At 37.4% G+C, this 20818-nt stretch overlaps 1 protein-coding gene across 2 annotated transcripts in view; it reads right to left on the reverse strand.

Annotated features, from left to right (window-relative positions):
- Nucleotides 1-20818, reverse strand: part of L3MBTL3 (L3MBTL histone methyl-lysine binding protein 3) — a 154029-nt gene that overhangs the window by 87781 nt on the left and 45430 nt on the right. For both annotated transcript variants that reach the window (XM_036768842.1, XM_036768843.1), the window contains exons 8-13: nucleotides 17676-17760; nucleotides 16210-16301; nucleotides 11557-11661; nucleotides 10810-10945; nucleotides 5317-5408; nucleotides 646-797 (exon numbers count right to left, since the gene is read on the reverse strand). In XM_036768842.1, the coding sequence (XP_036624737.1) occupies nucleotides 646-797; nucleotides 5317-5408; nucleotides 10810-10945; nucleotides 11557-11661; nucleotides 16210-16301; nucleotides 17676-17760 (662 nt within the window). The remainder of the gene's footprint in view (nucleotides 1-645; nucleotides 798-5316; nucleotides 5409-10809; nucleotides 10946-11556; nucleotides 11662-16209; nucleotides 16302-17675; nucleotides 17761-20818) is intronic.

The following is a 20818-nucleotide window of genomic DNA, read 5'->3' on the forward strand; positions in this document are numbered from 1 at the left end:
CAGAGACTCTGAAGTGAAAGCCTCTGCATGAAGTCTGAGAAGGTAATTGACACAGCCGTCTCCTTGGCCTCTGCCAAAGAAACCAGTGCTTGGGATACAGATAGATAAAAACTTTCTCTCTGTTAGACTGTGAGCTCCTGGAGAGCAGGGACTGGCTTTTACCTTTCTCTGTATCCCCAGCTTTTAGCACAGTGCCTGGCACACAGACAAGGTTCTTAATAAATGTTTACTGACTGACTTGAGAGGGGAAGCTAGCACCAGAAGCCAAAGAAGAAAAGAGGGGAAGCAATATGTTTACCCCCACACTTGTCTTCACCAGTCCTGTTCCTGCAGATCAGCCCTAGGGTTATGTAGGGAGTGAGGACTCAGGGGAGAAGAAAAAAAGGAGTCATTGTAGATAGTGGCTGAAACAGAAAAGGAAGAGGAAAAGGAAAAGGAAAATAGTACCCAAAAGGATCTGGGTGAGGAGAGTCCCTCTACTTCAGGCCATTCCCAGGTTTTCCAGGCGTCAAGTGAATATAAAAAGGAAGCAGTGGCATTCAGCTATAATGGATTGATAAATAAGCTATGCACAAAAGCAAGATTAAGGTAATTTTTCAGCAACAAAATTAGAGAAATAAAGAAAGGAGAAAAAATAAACCTTACCAATAGTCATAGCTCTCATCCCAGTTGTCAAAATGCACCAGAAACCGATTGTCCACCATATCTGTTACTGTAGCAACACAGATGAATGCAGGATTCTTTTTGTCTACAGCTTCAAGTTTCATTCCCACACGAAAACCTGATGGAATCACCGTCTACTCAGAAACACAGATTTAATTAATGATAAACATGCCTTGAATGTCCAGACTTCTCCTAACATCAGCTATCAATGCAATCAATGCATTTGTAGCTTGGTTAAATGAGACGCTCATCTTACAGCGTGCCTACTCCTCAGAAAGCACTATTAGGAGTCAACAGGGTCTCTCAGTCACGGAACCAAAGCTTTCAAATGAACCAGGAGTTAAGATAATATTTATTTTTACCATCCATGGCTTGTTAGTTCATTTGGCAAGAATGGGGTGCTAGTAAGGCTAAAGGTGTAAGCTTGCTGCCCTATGAGGTCTAGTTAACTGTTCCGCTTCATGACTACAGAACTTAACCGGCAGTCTCTGTATCCAAGTGGGAAAGCATCAGTCCAAAACCATTATCATTGCTGAAAAGAAAAAAACCTAAAAAGCACACCCTCAATTAAAAGTATTTAGAAAACACATACTATGTGCAAGGGACTATGTCTTCCTGTAATATTTTGACTTTAGTAGAAAATGGCTGTTGAGATAGGAAGTCATTCAAAAAGGTACATTTTAAGCAAACCAACTGACTACACCAAGTATTTGGAACATGAAGAGCCTAGCAGAGTCAAATCAAAATGTAGTTTAAAAAATTATTGAAGGAAGGAAGGAAGGAAGCAACGATGTAAGGAAGGATGGAAGGGAAAAGGGAAGAAGGAAGGAAGGAAAGAAGGAAGGAAGGAAGAGGGAGGAAGGAAGGAAGGAAGGGAAGAGAGGGGGAGAGTGGGGAAGAGTGGGGGACAGGGAGAGGGAGAAGGAGGGAGAGGCAGAGAGAGACAGAGAGAGAAAGAAAGAGAGAGAGAGAGAGAGAGAGAGAGAGAGAGAGAGAAAGATTTTCTTCCCATCTTTTATGAAGGCTAAAATAGGACTTCTTTCCTAATAGCAGCATTGACACATGAATAACAATTGTATAATTCTTCAGTCTTTTCTCACTTTCTAGCTTACTACTTTCTCCTTTGCTGTAAGGGGAAAAAATGCTCAGGTACTATAGAAATGACACATTTGGGTATCAGGTTCTAACCTCTTCATGCAAAAATAGATATTTATTCCCAAAATGAGTAGGACCAGTTGATCTCCAGGGGACCCTCCAGCTGTAAATCTTTTTACTATAACTGTAATGAAGAATTAGGGAAGCTACAATGTACAAAGCAATTTTCTCTAAGCATATAAAATGAATGCTGGGCACTAAAACTGGATGTATTTCTACTGCTATCCTGGCAACATTTCTACCTAAGTTTTTATTAAAGGAATTATGTCACAAAATTATTTATTGCACATTTCTGCCCATAAATATTTGAGTATTGCAACACAAAGTAATTTAAGCAAAGAGAATGAGTTGTCACTTACATGAAAAGAATATATGATGTTGTAGGACAACAGTGAAAAGAATTTAGTGAGACAATGAATAAAATCCCTTCTGAAACTCACAGGCAAGGGACCAAAAGGGGATCAGGAAGCATGGTGCAGCATCTTTCCGCATAGCTGTCTTCTACTTAAGTGGATTTCAGTGGTTTAAAAAAGAGTGTCTGCTGTCTATGCCAGATTTACATTTCAACAATTAGGCTGTGATCTTGGTGAAAATCTTCACTTATAATAGTCTGGCTTCCCTCCAGCTCCACAGAGCTGAGAAATGCCTCTCTTCTTCCCTCTCTAGGACTCTACTTGAACCAGTCTATCATCAGTTGGATAAGATAATTTGTTCCACTGTTGGCAAAGTGTTAAAAGTTTCCTTGATGCCTCTTAAAAATCCTTAAGGAATCCTTAAAGTGGACCATATGCTGGCTGGGGAAATGGCTATTGGTGGTGAGTGTAGGGACAATAAAGACTGGGAAGATCACTGGAACTGTGTTTTTTGAGCTATCTGGCTCATTCACACACCCTGCTTCCAATGCAAGCACTGAATTGCTTCAGTGTTTGTTAGTTATATGTAAAGTGCTATTTAGTCATAAAGTGGCAACAGGATCAAGACCCAAATAAAGACAAGACAGAAAAAAACTAGTCTTTGACACAATCCATCTAAAATAGGACTCTACAAGTGACAAGTTTATTTTGTGGCAAAGTGACAAAGCCCTTTTCACACAGGACCCTACAGGGCGAACTAAGAATTAGTATTGTTCTTTCTTATAGATAAAGAAACAGGGGCTCATACATCTTGAGTTGCTTTTTGACGCCTACTTAATAATTCTCAGAGGTAAGATGAAAACCCAGGCCTGACTCTAGTCCAGTCATCTTCTCACTACACCATAGCATACTTTCAACTAATGCAAAAGGAGATTCTTATTCTTTCCTACATGTGCATCAAAAGACGGTATCCTCTAGTGGAGACAAGGATTCCATCACCTACACTATCATTTCATCTCACCCACCACAGGGATGGTAATAAATGAAGTCTCATTGATGATAATGACATTATAGTTATAATACCCATAACTATATTATATCTAAGACCTTGAATTCTCAAATTCCTCTCCCCGATCATATCTATTCTCCTTTTTCTCCTAAACTTCTTTATTTTCACTGCACCCACCAAGTCCACCTCATCCCCCTCTCTTCCTGGTCCATCATCCCTGCAGTGACCTCAGTCCTTCTTGTTCACTCAGCTTCAATATTTCCATATATACTGGCTCCTTTCCCTCTCAAGCTGCCTATAAAAGTGCCAATGTCTCCACAAGCCTTAAAAAACTTTCACCTGACCCTCAAGCTATCATCTTATATCTCTTTTCCCCTTTCACAATCAAACCCCTTGAATCTACACTAACTGCTTCTATTACCTCCACTTGCAATCGCTTCTCAACACATCACAATCTGGCTTCCAAGCATATCACTTGACAGAAACTACTCTCTTAGTGACTTCAGTCTTAATTCTACTTGACCGCTGTGCATCTACTGATACTGTAGATGATTCTGTGACAGCGCTCTTTCTTGGATCTCTTCCTACCTGTCCAATCACTCCTTTATTGGTCGTCTCCCATTCCCTAAGCATGGGCCTTCTCTCAGACTCTGTCCTAAACCCCCTTCTGCTTTCTATCTATACTCATTTTTGGTGATTTCATCAGATCTCATTGGTTCAACTCATTACCTTTACGCAGAGGATATCCAAATCTACATGGAACTAGAACGGTGATTTCGGCAGTGCAGGGAATCCCCAGTGGGAAATGCCTCTAACAATGTCGAGCAACACCTTGCAATTTACCATTGTGGAGAGTCCCTTTCATCTCTCTTCTGTACACTATTCCCACGTAACTGCTTGCTGGATAGCTCCACCTAGTTGTCTTTTTCACACAGCCAACACATCCATAATAGAAGTCATTATCTTCTCCTTAAGTCTGCCTCACTGTCATTCTTTCAATCAGCATTAGGAGCACTAAGTACCAAGCTCCACCCACTCAAGTTCACAATTTCCAAGTCCTCTTTGACTCTTCCGTCTCCTTCAGTCCCTCTGTTTGATCTGTTGCCAAGTCTTATCACGGCTACTTCTACAACAGCTTTTATGTCTTTCTGTCCCCTTCTCACATTCAGATTCAACTCTAAGCCCTCATCTCCTCTCAATTAGACTAGTGTAGCAGCTTTCAAACTGGCATACTTCCTTGTCCGCAGACTTTCTCCTCTCCAAAACACACTCCACACAGCTACCAAAATGCGTAAAATTCTGACTATGTCACTCCCCTGAATAGAATCTTCCCTAGCTCCCTATTACCTCTAGGATAAATCACAAATGCCTAACATTGGCATTTAAAGCTTCCTATAATCTGATTCCAGATCACATTCCCATGCAATCATTCTTCATGTAATCTATTCAAGCCAATGTGGCCTACCAACCTGGCATCCCATTTTCCTGTCTCTATGCCTTTATGAGGACTGTCTCCTATGCATCCTTACCTTCCTCTCAGAATCCTTAGCTGCTTTCTAGCCGGATCAAGTGCTGTCTCTTCCTCAACGCCTTTTCTGGCCCCATCAGTGATTAGAGCTCTATTCCTCATCAAATTACCTTGTATTTACCAATCTCTTAATACCTAAATCACCAGAAGAATGCAAACTCCTAGAGGACAGGGACTGTTTTGTTTGTCTTTGTATTCCCAGGCCCAAGCACTGATGCCTTGCCCACACTGATCAACTGAACTGACTGTTATCCTAGATTCATCACATATATATCAAGATTCAGCTAACAGATACCACAGTTAATACGCATATAATAGATATGAGAACAAGAATATCCTAGTAAACCTAAATTATTGTTCATATAGGATCCTACAAGTTAATGGATATTTCACAAATAGAAAAGGCACCAGGGACTTGTGCTATACTGCCTTCGAACACACCTTTCAATATAAAACTGTAACTGCATAACTTTATTCAGAAAGATTACTGTATTAACCAAACATTAAGCAATAAAAATTGTCACTGTTCCTTGCTATGATTTCTGAGCATCTTGTCCTAGAAAACACACTATCAATCTCCATTAGAAGGTAGACTGACAAATACTTACAGTATTTTGATTTTCGAATAAGGACTTTGGAGCAGCTTGTGCTTTGCATGTCTTAAGGTATGTCTGCCAATTGAACTCCTCTTCTTTATACCCTAAAAATATGTGTTAAGATAAATTAAATTTACTTTACAAAATTTGATTCAAAATTTTCTTCAATTAATTTTCCAATAATAATAATTATGGTTTTAAAGTTAGCCATGCTTTTTATGCATATTATCTGATTTGACCAATTATTATTAATCCCTATTATTAACACTATACAGATTAGAAAAGTGAAGCTAGAAAGATTAAGTGAATTGCTTATATTATTCTGCTAGTAATGACCCACATCTCTTCTGACTTCAAATCTACTGTTCTTTTTATTATGACCCTCCCCAACACACACACACACACACACACACACTCTCTCTCTCTCTCTCTCATTCTCTCTCTCTCAACAAAACAAAAAGAAAACTTCATTTATTTTCAATATTACCTTCCACTTTAACACACCTCAAGCCACACATGCAACTGGAATTTTTAAAATCAAAATATTAAGCAACATACAATAATTTCATTTCAACCATGGGTTTTCCTACACAAAGTAAGTAGAACCAAACATACAGTTTAATATTTGCTTCAAATGTGTTTTTTTCCCATTCTAAACAGCTACAAAGAAAAGTAGTAAGGTGGTAAAGATATAATTGTCATTTTTATAAGCTTTTCATTAGTTTTATAAGCAATTTCCCAGAAAAAACCTATCGAAGAAGAAGAATGAAGACCTATGGTTTGCTTCAGGGGGGTGGGGGAGTGTTTGTCTGTTGGTTAAGTTCATTAAGCTCCTATTACATGCAAGTCACTGTGCCATTTTTTTTTCCTGTGTTTAGAAAATAGTTTACTCAATATAGAAACTAACAGAATGCTAAAAAAAAAAAGTTAAAAATGTATGATAAGAATAACTAGCATTTACACAGCACTTTAAGGATTGCAAAGCACTTTACAAGTCTTATCTCATTCTATACTCACAGTAGCCCTGGAAGGACAATGCTATTATAATCACCATTTTACACAAGAGGAAACTGAAGCAGACAGAGGTTATATGACTTGCCCATGTCACACACCTAGTAAGCCAGATGTGAACGTAGATCTTCCCGACTCCAGGACCATCATTCTATTCACTGAGCCACTAATGTCTATAGTCCACTAGTGTAAGAGTGGCCAACTCAAACCTAATAAAATGCATTCAACATACGTGTTTCTTAAGTGCCATGGGTAAAGGTTCTTGGCTTGATTTTCTAATATCATTGAAGACAGCATTTCCTAAAAGAGGAAATTGGCTTTTTCACTTTATTTTTTCCTGCCAATGTGGGCACTTCTACTTCTATTAATGCTGAGAAAGCAAGGTTACAGGAAAAAAAAGCCAACAACAAAATTCTATTTTTTTTCTTTAATGTTCCCCATGTACAAATATTAATTTTACCCAAAATTTCACACCTTTCTTTCATTTAATTTTTTTTCTTTTCCACATGTTTTAGTTTAGTTTTGTGTAACTGTCATTCTTCCATTATTTTTTCTAACAAGGAAGGGCTTGTTAACTAATTATCAATAGTCTTCAGACAGACTTCCCCCCAACAAAAACAGAGCTTTAGTAACCTGGCCTTTTGGCATTAAATAATAAGAGAATACCAACTCTTTGAATTTAAAAATAGAAAATCCTGTTGGCACTACATTGGGAATGCAAAATCCATTAGAAAAACCATATGAAATAGCTGGATAAAGAGGAAGCACAATGTTCTAAAATGTTTTCATTCAAATGTGCTCACTTTTTAAAACTTACGAAGAAAATTCATAAAACAGATAAATGAAAGGTGATTAATTTGTTTTTCAAAAGAATTGTCTTACAAAAAAGAATCCTTGACAAATATCATTATGCAATATGTTTCCTTAATAAATTTCAATTTATTAAAAATCTGACTTATGTACTGTTTTTGAGGCAGCTAGGTGGAATAGTTGTATAAAGCAACGAGTCTGGAGTCAGGAAGTCCCGAGTTTAGATCTGCCCTCTGCCAATTGCTGGCTGTGTGATTCTTGGCAAATCACTGGACCTCTCTGTGCCTTAGTTTCCTCATCTATTAAATAGACATAATAACAGCACCCATCTCCCAGGGTTGCTGTGAAGATCAAATGAGAAAATAATAATAAAACATTTTGTAAACTTAACGTTTGATGTAAATGCTAGCTATTTTTTGAAACTATCTTTTGGATAAAGGCAATAGAGTCAATAATAATTTTTAAGCAGAGGAATGACCTGACTACACCAGAAAATAAGGAAGCAAGCTGATAGATTCTGAAAGATGAGACAGCGGGGAGACTGGGTGCAAGTGGGAGTCCCTGCTAGGTGGAGCGGCTGGCTAAGAGAGCCTCTGCTAGGGTGGTAGCCTTGGGAACGGGGGCAGAGGACTGTCTTCTGACAGCAGCATTTGGAATCTGAGTGTTTCCTTTTTATTTACAAGAAAATTTTGCTCTGTAACAAATACTAAACTGCATTTTAATTTAGCAATCTTTTCCTGCCTTTGAGGAACCACCACACCAAGCAAGCCACTTTCATCTCACCTTTTCAGATACTGAAATGAAAATCTAAAATGATTCTGAAATGATGTTGTGTATCGATCAACCACTCAATTAATCAGCAAGCATTTATTACAGGCCAGTCACTGGGCTAACCACTAGTGATGACAAAGATGAAAATAAAGCTGGCACTGTCCTCGAGAAGCTTAGAATAATGCAAGGAAATGAGTAGTTACACATGTGAGTAAATATAAATAAAAGCAAAGTAAAGACGAGGCAATCTGGGGGAGGGAACAGGCTTTAGTAGTGAAAGGAAGGGACTCACAGAGGAGGTGGCATTGGATCTAAACTTGGAATGAAACTGAAGAGTCAAAAAAGCAGAAGGAAGGAAACAGAGTATTCCAGGCATGTTTTTCTCTTGGGCAAAGTCATGAAGACCGATAAGGAAATGTCATGTGAGTGATAGCAAGTAGTTCTGGGTAGAGTCAAAAATAAAGTATGTAAAGGGGAAAAACAAACCTGTAAAGAAAGCCAGATTTGAAAGAAGAATGGCTTTAGATCCCAAAAAGAATAGGTGGTCTTTGATCTTAGAAGCAACCCTGAACCACTGTAACTTCTTGGACAAGCAAGTGACGTGGCAGACCTGTGCTTTAGCAATAATGTGTGGAATGCTGTTTGCACAGAACAGAGACAAGAGGCTAGAAGGTAAATTGGGAGGCTACTGCAATAGTCCAGGGCAGAGATGAGGAAGGTCTGAACTAGTGCGGTGGATGGGGGAAGGACTGTATGCAAGAGATGTTGCAAGGGCAGAATTGGTAAGTCTTGGTAACCATTTGGATATGGGGAATGAGGAAGAGAGAAACATCAGGCATGATTCTGAGACTGTGAACCTGGATGACTATAAAGAGAGCAGTATCCTCAACAATAATAGAGAAATTTGGATGAAAAGTGAATTGGGAGAGGGGAAGGAGTAAGGAAGAAGATAATTAATTAGATAATTAATAAATATAATTAATAAGATAATTCTGTTTTGGATATGTTGAGTTGAATTGCCTACGGGACATAGGGTTCAACCTGTTCAGTTGGTGATGTAGGACTGCAGCTCAGGAAAGACACTAGTATTAAATATAGAGATCGAAGAATCATTTACATGGAAGTACGAATTCATCCTATAAAAACTAATAGGTTACCAAGAACAAGAATGTAGAAAGAGTAGAATGTCTAGGCATGAGCTTTCATGTATACACACCATTAGGCACTGGGATACAGATGATCTAGAAAGGAGACTAAGAAGGAGTCTCCTCCACACAGTAGGAAAAGAACCAAGAGAAAAACAGTTTCTTGAATACACAGGGAGGACAGAGTATGTAGGAGAAGGGGGCCAAAAGTGTCAAAAGCTACAAAGAATTCAAGAAGGATAAAGCCTGAGAAGAAGGTCGGTGGATTTAGCAATTAAGATATCGTTGGTAATTTTAAAGAAATCAGTTTCTTATGAGTGATGAGGTCAGATATTAGTGGATTTGACTAAAAATACAAATGGGCAGTCCTTATACAATTCTTTCCTTAACCACCTGGCACTACTTAAGATAACTTATCATGATCTTACAAACATGTCAAGTTAATAAAACTATTTATTATTTGAGGCTAGTATTTTTGGTAAGTTCCTTAAAGACCTATCTTCAAATCCACACACACACACACACACACACACACACACACACACACACACATGCACACACATTATTTTGCTAAAATAAACAACCAGCATAAACAACTACTCTGTGCACTGTTGTGCTAGGCACAATGGACAGTGAAGGAGGTTTTAATGCAGCTGAACAAATTACAATTATTTATATCTGAGAAAAAATGATTAAAAAAAAACTGTCCAGAACATTTACAACACTGCCATGTGTTATACTCCAACTACGTAGAATTCTAAGCTGAGATCTCTCTCAGGTATGTCCATATCATAGTCCAGCCATCATCCCTATATATTCCCCACAGGAACCTTGGATTCCACCCCTAGAACCCTCTGGGCTTTGACAGCTTTCACCTTATCTTGCCCGGATTCAAGTCTCCTACAACATTTCCGAGATAACTCTGCACCATGTTGCCTCTGCTCTCACCATCATTCCCACCTCGTCTCCATAAGAGTCTTAGGGATTTTCTTGCTTGTTTGTGTCTTACCCTCAGCATTAGTACCATGCCTAACATATAGCAAATGCTTAATAAATGTTTTATTTTGCTAGCTAACAAGTCAGCTGGTTGATCTTTGGCTTAGTTTGCTGACATCTTATGACATGTTCTGTTTAACATTTTGGTTAATGACTTTCATGAGGGCGTAGATGACATGCTTATTAAATTTTCAGATGGCAGAAAACTGAAGATAGTTAAACACTGAAAAATAGAATCAGATTTCCAAAAGATATCAACAGGCTAAAACAATGGACTCAAACAAACAACATAAAGTTTAGCAAATTTTTAAAACATTTTGTTTACATCATAATTTAATAAACTTTTTTCATATTAAAAATATAACTCTAAGCTTACCCCATCTGAATTATCATGTTTTATTGTTATGAATTCCAAATTAGTATTATCTAAATAGGTGGGGTTATACTCAATTTAAAATCTTAAGGAAACGCCCCACCCCACTCCCAAATGAGGAAATGCTTCACCTTTACTTCTTGGCAGAGGTGGGTCGGGGTGGGGGTGGGGGTGGGGGGTTAGGTTAGTAATTTTGCACAGAACATCTCAATTGACATCATCATTAATTTTGTTGAATTTTTTTCTTTCTTTTTTTAAATTCTTTGATATAGGGGAATATTTGATAGGTAGGAGAGTGAAGGGATATATTCGAAAATGAAGAGAATATAAAAATAAATGATATCAACAAAATTAATATTAATAAAAATTAGTAATAATAATAAACAAAAATAATAATACCTTTTGGTGGATGAAGCTTGTGGCCAGTTTTTTCACACCATCCAACTGGATGAATGTCTAAAGCATCAGCATTTACCCAGAAGTCATAACAATCAGGATAACCATCAAAGTGAAGCCTTATCCTATAGCCACAAACCTGAAACATGGAAAAGAATAGTAGTTAATAATTTTTTAATTTCAAAATGTTAATGTCCACAATACAGCCAAATAAAATATAATATTTATGTCACTGAATATGCAGCCTATGCTAGTAAAACCACTTTGATTGTCTTATGAACCATAGTTAACTGACTTTGCTTCTAATAAGTGTCATATGACATTGTACTACCTTCCTAAAATAGACAAGCCTTTACCAAACAATTAACTGAAAGAACAGTTTGGTTAGTCTTAAAAACAAAGTAAATACACTTATATGAGATGAACTTTACTGATTTTTGGGAGACAATAACAATATAGCTTGAATATAATTACATAAAAGAGAAGATTTTTAAAAGATAGACCCATCAGAAGGAGAAAGAAGGAACAATCTAGGAGAGAAGCAGCATTACTCAATTATAAAGACCGGTACTCTATGTAATGAAGTATATTTTTTAAGGCTGAAATCTTTTATGGATGAATCCTATAATGTCTACTCTGAAAAACTAAAATATGGATATATGGTTGATCTGTCATTCACATGAATTTGATATTTTAGAATCCTTTCCAGCTCTTTTATTAAAAAAAAAATCAAAGAATTAGACTTTTTACCTCAGCAACAGTGAGAACACAGTACATTGACTGATGTTCAGGGTCTACACCTTCTAACTTCATTCCAACTTTGAATCCATTTTTGTTATAGGGAAAGGACTGGTACTAGAAAATAAAATGACAACAGTTTTAGTATTTCAAAATTACTACCATGCTTTAGGATAAAAAAGTGAAAGAATTTAACAGTCACTTCCATAAGACATCATCCAGAAAAAAAATCATTTGGGAATTTAGTATCTAGACTAAATATTTTTAAGCAATAAACTGGTAAGATAAATAGATAAAGATACATACACACACTTAATAGAAAGTTAACCATTTAATGTTAAAATCTAACAACATGAAATACTGGAAGAAATTTTTATAAAGGACAGAAAAATCACGGTAGAATTGCTTATAAAGGAAGAGGTCTTCTGACAGAATGTGCTGGTTAATTATGAAGTGAAAGTTTACAAAAGTTTATATAATTTGCTACTATTTTTAAGCAAATTATATTGCTATAGATGTACTTACCCTAATGTTTGCCAATCATTACTATTAACAATTCAACATACCACATCCCAGATTTACTATCTGGCAAATAATTTTCATAAGTAATTTATACTAGGAGCACAAGCTCTTATACAAAAACAAACTTTAGAAACAAACTTTACATCTTTATTTTCAGTTTACTGTTTTCAAATAATTTCATAACGTGTACACTGAGTAATAGTGCCCTGACAAATCTCATTTAGCAAAGGTCCACCATAACAATAAAAAATCGTATTATACAATTTACATAATTGTTTAGCTGATCACCTTATAAAGTAACAGATTTTTAAAATTTACAACCCACCTTTTACAAAAAGGTATGAAATTAGTTTTTATCCTCTGGTAAACTTTTTTTTTATTCTGAACCTGAACCGTACCACAATCGTATAAAATATACATCCCACCAAAAAAAGTGATGGGGATTCCCAATATCAGTTTCCTCCAATGTACAAAGGGCCATAGCCCTCTCAATGCCCTCTCCTTCCCTATTCTTGGGTGACATCTTTACTTCTCACCTGCTGTACCTGCTTCCACATCCCAGGGCTTACAAAGAAGCTGTGGGAATCCATAACCAAAACCTCCTCCTCAAAATATAGCCTCTTCTCTTTCACAGTTTTATCATCCACAGATGACAACAGTAAGCTCTGTGCCTGCCACTTTCTCTCCCTCTGCTCTAATCCTAAATTAAGTACCCTAGCACAGCAAGGTTGAGTCTCACCTACCCCGATTCAGCTCAAGCCTATAGATTTAAAACCCTATTATAATCCACTTTTCTGCAAAGATCAACCCTAAACTGCTACCATCTGAATTTAGCTGTCTAGGAACACTTCTCTATCAACAATACAATCCAGTGGAATTAGCTATCTCCTATACTGCTATTTCCCCTCCTGGATCACTGCCCTGTCACAGCACAGGGGCTTGCAAAGCTCAATAAATCTATGAGCTATGCCATACATAATTACCCGAGATAGGTCATCGTGAAAGTTCTGACAAAAGGTGATCTACTGGAGAAGGAACAGCAAACCACTCCAGTATCTTTCACAAGAAAACCCCATGGACAGTATTAAAATGATAAAAGATATAACACTGGAAGATGAGCCCCTCAGGTTGGAAGGTTTCTGACATGTTACTGGGGAAGATTGGAGGACAACTACAAGGAACTCTAGTACTAATGAAGTAGCTGGGCCAAAGCCAAAAGGAAGCTCAACGGCAGATGTGTCTAGTGATGAAAGCAAAGTCTGTTGCTGCTAAGATTAATACTGCATAGGAACCTGGAATATAAGATCTATGAACCGAGGTAACTGTATTTGGATGAACAGGAGATGGAAAGGTTCAACTTTGATATCTTGGATGTCAGTGTACTCAAATGGACGGGAATGGGTGAATTTAATTCAGGTGATCATTACATACAGTACTTTGGGCAAGAATCCCTTGGCAGAAATGCAGTAACCCTCATAGTCAATAAAAAAGGGGAGGCAAAAGGAAAAGGGGACGGCAGAGGATGAGGTGGATATATGGTGTCATGGAAGTAATGAGCATTAAGCTTGGAGAGACTTTGGGAGACAGCAGAGGACAGAAGGGCCTGGCAAACTATAGTCCATGGGGTCACAAAGAGTCAGGCATGACTTAATGACTAAGTAACAACAATATTGCTGTTTTGCCTAGCTCTATTTCTGCAGAACCGATTAACAATATTAAGCAAAGAATGTCTGAAAAATAAAACAATAACACTTATAGACAGATGTGTGTTGCATTGTCACACAGTTGTCTAAAGGCAGCTAGGTGATGCGATGTATATACTACTGGGCCTGGAATTGAATACAGCCTCAGACAGATACTAGCTGTGTGATCCTGGGCATGTCACTTAACCTCCTTTTGTCTCAGCTTCCTTATCTGTAAAATAAAGATGATAATAGCACCTACCTCCCAGGGTTGTTGTGAGGATTAAATAAGATAATATTTGTAAAGCACTTAGCACAGTGCATATTTAATGAATGCTCATTTCCTTTTATTCTCCCAAAACTATAAAATTGATATTAAATTTCATGCTAATTCTCCTTAACTGTCATAGTCTTCATAGACTTCATAGACTATTCACACAATTCAAAGGGGAAAGCCTGGGGAAAACAACAAACAAGGGAAAGGGAAAAAAGAAAAAGGAAAACAAACTCTCTAGAATGCTTTATAAACTCTCGATTATCTGTGATCACATGGTTCCTAAGTCTATTTACAATCTAGTAAAAGCTAAAAGGAAACTGAAATCCCCAAATGTTCCCCCACCCATTCAAATTAGAGCACTTAAATATTATCATACAAAGATCATTTCTGGCATAAAATATCTAAATAAATATTTAAATTCTCTCTAAGCCTTGTTTTTAAAAAAAGATGTGTCTTGCCATGCACAGTAGAAAACTGAAGTTAAAAACTATTTTCCCTCAAGTATTTGGGTGTTTGAGCTGCAAATCTATTTTTGCTCTGAATTATACAGTTACCTCAATTCTCTGATTCAAAATTTATGTGTAGGAATACCCTAAAATGAATGGGAATGCTATACAGAAGAACCAGTAAGTAGCATTTGACACAGCCGGAAGCAAAAAGTTTCAGTGGCTCCCTATTGCCCTCAGAATAAAATACGATTTTCCTGTTTGACATTTAAAGCCCTTAAGAATCTGACAAGAACCCATCTTTCAAGGTTGATTACACATTATTCTCCAGATTATACACTCTACATTTCATCCTGATTGCTCTACTTCCATTGCCACATACTCAAGCCTTCCATGTGCTGCCTCCCCACCTTTGTCCAGGCTGACTCGTCTGGAAATGCCCTCCCTCCTCACACCTGGCTCCCTTCAAGGCTCAGATGAAGAAGCACTTCCTTCAAGGGGCCTTTCCTGATTTCCCCAGTTCTGAGTGTCCCCCACCCAAAATCATTTTTCATGCCTTTTGAATAACTCTTTGTATTTACTTATCTGCAAGCATATTGTATCCCTGCCAGAAAAAGTAAGCTACTTGAGGGCAGAGACTGTCTCACTTTTGCCTTTATATTGTGCCTGGCACAACACTTGACACATAATAATTCAGATGCTTGTTGAATTACTGTTTGCTAAGTCTGAATACTCTCCTGTCCAGGTAAGTCCTTATACAGTTTCCTGTACTGTTACCAGATCAATGAGGTGCTGATCCTTCTAATCAATAGTCTCACTGGTCTTGAGACCTCTGTTTCACCACTCCTATCTTACCTTGTAGACATAGTAACACTGATCAAGGTGTGGCTCTCATTCCACAGGTATGCCAGCTAGATGGCACAGTGAAGAGTATGCTGGACCTGAAGTTAGGAAGACCTGAGTTCAAATCCTGCCTCAGGAACGTACTAATATCACTTCTTCCTGCCTCAGTTTTCCCATATGTAAAATTGAGATACTAACAGTCCCTACCTCACAAGGTTGTTATGATAATAAAAATGAGACACTTATAAAGTATTTTGCAAACATTAAAGTGTTATATAAACGCCAGCCAGAGTATGTTCTGGGTGTGAGGTATTACTTGCCCTTGATCAGTCGATATGCATTAGCACTGTCATCATGCAGTGGGTGGGGATTGGATTGCATCGATTCTATAGATATTTGGATTAATGATTAGGATGCTCCTCAGAATTGAAATTAATTTTCTGCTATTAAAATAAATTATCCTGCTAGACCATATTTTATTCATTCAGGAAATGGGAGAGTTTGGAAAGACTGAATCATGTAACATGAAGTAGGAAGTTTGGAAAGGAAACGATTCCGAATCAGACTTCCTAAACCAATCATGGAAACTGAAGAGAACTATTACATTTAAGCACTTTTCTTTCTTTTCCCTTAAAGACATCTTTTCTAAGCAGTCTGGTACGATGAAAAGAGCACAGAACGTTGTATCAGGACCCCACTTTTAATCCTGACTCTCTACTACTTATCACGCGACTTTGGACAAACTTCGTAACTTCTGCTGGCCTCGGTTTCCTCATCTGTAAAATGAACGGGTTGGATTCAGTAGTTTCTGAGGCTTCTTCCAGCTCTCGATAATACTATGATTCTCTTTTATGCTTCAAGTTCTAATATTCCATGGCTTGAAGGAGCACTGTACCTCTTTAAAAAGCTTAGTTGGCACTGCAATAGCTTTTTCTTCCTCCAAATAGGAAGCCCAACACCATGCCTTCTTTCCCTTAGGAGGTAAACCTAAAAAAGAAAGCAAAAGTTAACTATTATTTTTTTTAATATGAATACACTCTACCAACTCCTGGTCTTTCAAAAAATACATATTAAACATCTATCTATGGACAATGCACTATGTTAGTGATTATGGGGGTTAAAACGCCAAGGACATGGTTGTGGCCCTCAAACAGTTTACAATCTGGTAGATATATACACCTGCTTTCAATACAGAATGTTTCTAAGTGCCATCAGAGACATATAAGCCAAGTACAGTAGGAATGCAGGAGAGATCACCTCTGGCTATCATAAAAGGCTTCATTGGGAAGAGAGCATTTGCACTGGGCCTTGAAGGAAGGGTAGGATTTTGACAAGAACAAAGCAAAGCCAGCATTCCAGGCAGAAGGAATAGCATAAGCAAAGGTGTAGAAATGGAAAACTGTCGTGAGTTTGTCTAGAATATTCAGTAGTACAGGCAGATGGGAAATAAGGTTTGAAGGGTAGGGAAGGGCCACATCATGACAGGCAATCAAAGGCACTATTAAAATTGCTCCATGTGAGGTCCAGGTAAAGAAGCCAGTGAATTTAAAAGACTAGAGCTGAAGATGGGGAAAACAGGGAGGGGTGAAGGGTCAGAAGGTAAATACAAGAGTGATGGAGGTGAAAAGCAGGAGCAACAGGAGCGAATGGGCAGGAGAAGCAGAAGGTAATAAGGCAGTGAGAAGAGAAGGCAGGTTCTGGGTTTTAGGTACTCTACAGAGGTAGAACAGTTCAAAAGTGATAATGAGGTTCATGGTGGAGCTATGTTGGTGGGTAGTTAAAGCAGATCAGAATTGAGGATTGTAAGGAAATCAGAATGTTAGAAGGGCCATCCAAGCAGATGTTGGAGTCAACAAGAATGATGACAGGGAATAGGACAGAAAGGAATATATTGGAACAGGTGCTACAGAAATCACTGAAGCTAGGAAAGTATTCTGGTGGTCCTCAGATGAGGGTGGAGGAGGGGCATGAAGTTATATCGAGTGATCTAGATAGGGCAGTATAGAAAGAAAGAAATACACCAATTCCCCTTCTCTCAATGATTCCAAGGAAAGTGAGATGAGGGAAATGGTGTTAACAAAAAAAGTCATGTTTCCAATGTAGTAAGGAGTTAGAAACTGTATTTGTGAGAAAAATGGAGGATGTTATACTTTTTTCAAGACCTCTAGAAAGTTAACTCTTTAGCTTTCATTCTTTATCTAAAAATCTTCCAAGCACAATTTTTAGTAAATAATTTATCAAGGAAGAGCTGATAGGGATACTTCATTAATAAGACACAAAACTGCACTGAAATAAAGTGGTTGAAACTCTTTCCTTTTAATAAAAATACCAAGGAATAAACTGTATCTGCCATCAACTTACTCTGTTTTAAAACGGTGGAATCATTTCGTCTTTTTCTTCGGGCTCTCTGAGAGCCCCGCAGGATTCTGCCATCATGCTTGTTTTCCTAGATTAACAAATTAAATTAATGACTTACAGGTTTTGTTAATTCTGCACCAAGGAAAGGTTAAATACAAAAATAAAATTTTCTGATAAATTCTCTAGCTTACATATCTCTTTATTTTATAGTAATTATTCTTGCAGTTGAATACATTGTTGGTAAATGTTCAAAGACCATGGATCTTGTCACACAATTTGTTGCTTTCAGCCAAAGGCTCTTCAAGATAATAACATAAAACTTAGTATAATTAGACCCACAATTCAGCCAAACCAATATTTTGTTTCTGGAAATGGGACCAAGTGACATATCATGGGACTGGCACTATTATCTTCAACCTCAAAGATCAAGTCTAAACTTCCAACTGGAACCTCAATCCATTAGTTTATTCCTTCTTGATAACATTTATATTTTTAGTCCAAACAATTTGAATTATTTTTTCAAAAAATGTATTATACTTTGCACTTGCTCACAATGAAAGTTAGCTGTCATCCTGTAGCCCATTCCCACAGCCTCACATGGTCTTCAAGCAATTTGTCTTCACTGGTAGACATTTTATTTCTTAGGAAAATTAGTATCTGGAGATTTTTCTATCTTCTAATCCCTCTTCTGTATCATTCACATGTGTGCACATACATACATGCATGCATACACACAAAAACATACACACACAAGATATATTCCAGAAATGTTCCCCAGGAAATTTCATGGTTACGGTTGAGAGCAGTAAGCAAGTATCTTTAACCTTTGTTTCCTGTCTCTAAGCCATGAAGAAAACAGTCCCATCAGAACCCCATGGCACCCCAATATCCTTACTATGGACCTTAATTTCATCACATTAAGCTCAACAAACCTTTATTAAGCACCTACAAAGCACTGTGTAATAGGCCCTGGGGATACAATGAAAGAAACAGCATGGTCCCAAAACTCAAGGAGTTTATATTCTACAGGAGAATATCTATAAATATAGGGAAGGTAATTTCAGGAGGTAAGAAGAAAGAAACAACTGATGGGAAATTAGTGAAGGCTTTACAGAGGAGGTGGTATCTAAAGTGAGCACTGAAGGAAGGTAAAGATTTTGAAATATGGAGATAGGAAAAGAGTACATTCCAGGCATAGGGGCTGGCATGGCAAATACATAGAGATATATGATATAAAGTCTGTGAAAAAGCTAACATGCCAATCTGACTAGACCAAGTGAAGGGGAACAATATGAAATAAGGCTGAAAAGGCAAGTTGGACCTTGTAATAATTTGTAAGCAGTGACAGGATAAGCCCGGTACTTTAGGAAGACTATTCTGACAGCCACACAGAGGACAGATTAGAGACCAGAGAGGAGAAAAGTAGAAGTAGGGAGACCAATCAGAAACCTATTACAGTAGATGAAGGGAAAGGTGATGAAGGACTCTACTAGAGGAGTGGCTATGTGATTAGAAAGAAGTGGGTGGTTACAAGAGATATTATAAAGGTAGAAATGACAAGACTTAGAAAACGAGTAGCCATGGGTGTGAAGTAAGAGCAAAGCTGAAAAGGAGGAGTAAAGTTCAGAATCTGGGTGACTAGGAGGATGGTGGTACTCTAAACAAAAAATATGGAATTTGGGGGGAAGGATGGGCTTAGGGGAGAAGATAATCATTTCTGTTTTGAACTTGTTGAATTTGAGACAGCAAGGAGATGCCCAGGTGGAGATACTGAGCAGGAGCTGGCACTGTAGGAAAAGTAAAAGTAAAGTAAAATCAAACATACAAATGTTGCAGTCACTGGCACATACATGACGATTCAACTTATGGAAGCTAACAATAACATCAAGGGAGAGTATAAAGAGAGAAGAGCGTGCAGGATAGTCTTAGGGGACAACCAAACTGAAGCTGGCAAGAGATGGAAAATGATCCACTCTTCTCCTGTTGAGAGAGAAATGGAAGCCATGGGAAGGGAAAGCATTCAGAAGAAGAGAGTAGTCAAAAGTTGTAGAGGAGTCATAGAGGACCAGAAGATAAAATGCAATAGAACTTAACTATTATGAAATTTAGTCAACTTTGTGAAAAGCTTTTTATAAATATAAGTGATTATATCCAATAGCTCCTTCATCAACATAAATATTTATCACCATTAAAAAACTGTGCGATTAATTAGGCATGATGTCTCACTAAAGAATACTGTTATATTTCTTCAAACAGGTTATGCTGGCTGGCTTGATGGCTTTATTTTAAATTATATTTTATCAACATCATCAGTATAAAAGTGTTTAGTTTTAAGAATATCCCAAAAAACTTTCTTAGGCATCAGGTTCACATTAGCAATGTACTAGTCAAATGGTGATATCCATGTACCTCCTTTATTACTAAATCCTAGAATACCTTACATGTGTAGTACTATTTGATCTAATATCCTTAATGACACTGTTTTAAAGGATAATAGAGACTGTCTTTTTATATCTTCCTTAATAGTAAAGATGTCAAACAACTAATTCTGTCTTTTGCTATCTGCTTCTTCACGTTGCTGTATACATCAATGCAATACTCTCACTGATTCAACAGATGGCTTCTTCTCTGCAATATATTTAAATAACTTCTTAGAAAGTACTCCTTGAATTATTTTTTGGCCCACTTAAATTCCAGTTTGCAAATAGCCCTGCACACTTTGTGGATTTTTCTCTTCTCTCGGATTATTTTCCATTTAAAAAAACAAACATTTTCCTCTTTTACTACCAGTTGAGGGATAATGAGGCAGTTATTTGTGTTCATGACTTTTAACAAAGAAGTTTTATCTTTCCCAGAGCATGAATCTGGGATACATGGAAAACTTCTCAAGATCTGTCAAAACTGATGATTACTACTCCCTTCTTGGGATTTATATAGCTACAAAAAATACTGCCAAAAGGAAGCAAGAAAGTACTACTAAATGTATCATGTGACCAGCAAGATAGAATGTGGAGTCCTTGAGCATAGGGATTGTTTCATTTATTGTCTGTGTCACAGTGCCCAAAACATAGCATGTGCTTAATAAATAACTGGAGTTCTGTGTCAAGTACAGAGTAACTACAGCTAATCTATAATATCATTACATA

This window comes from Trichosurus vulpecula, chromosome 7, assembly GCF_011100635.1.
Source record: "Trichosurus vulpecula isolate mTriVul1 chromosome 7, mTriVul1.pri, whole genome shotgun sequence".
In the NCBI taxonomy this organism is placed as follows: domain Eukaryota; kingdom Metazoa; phylum Chordata; class Mammalia; order Diprotodontia; family Phalangeridae; genus Trichosurus; species Trichosurus vulpecula.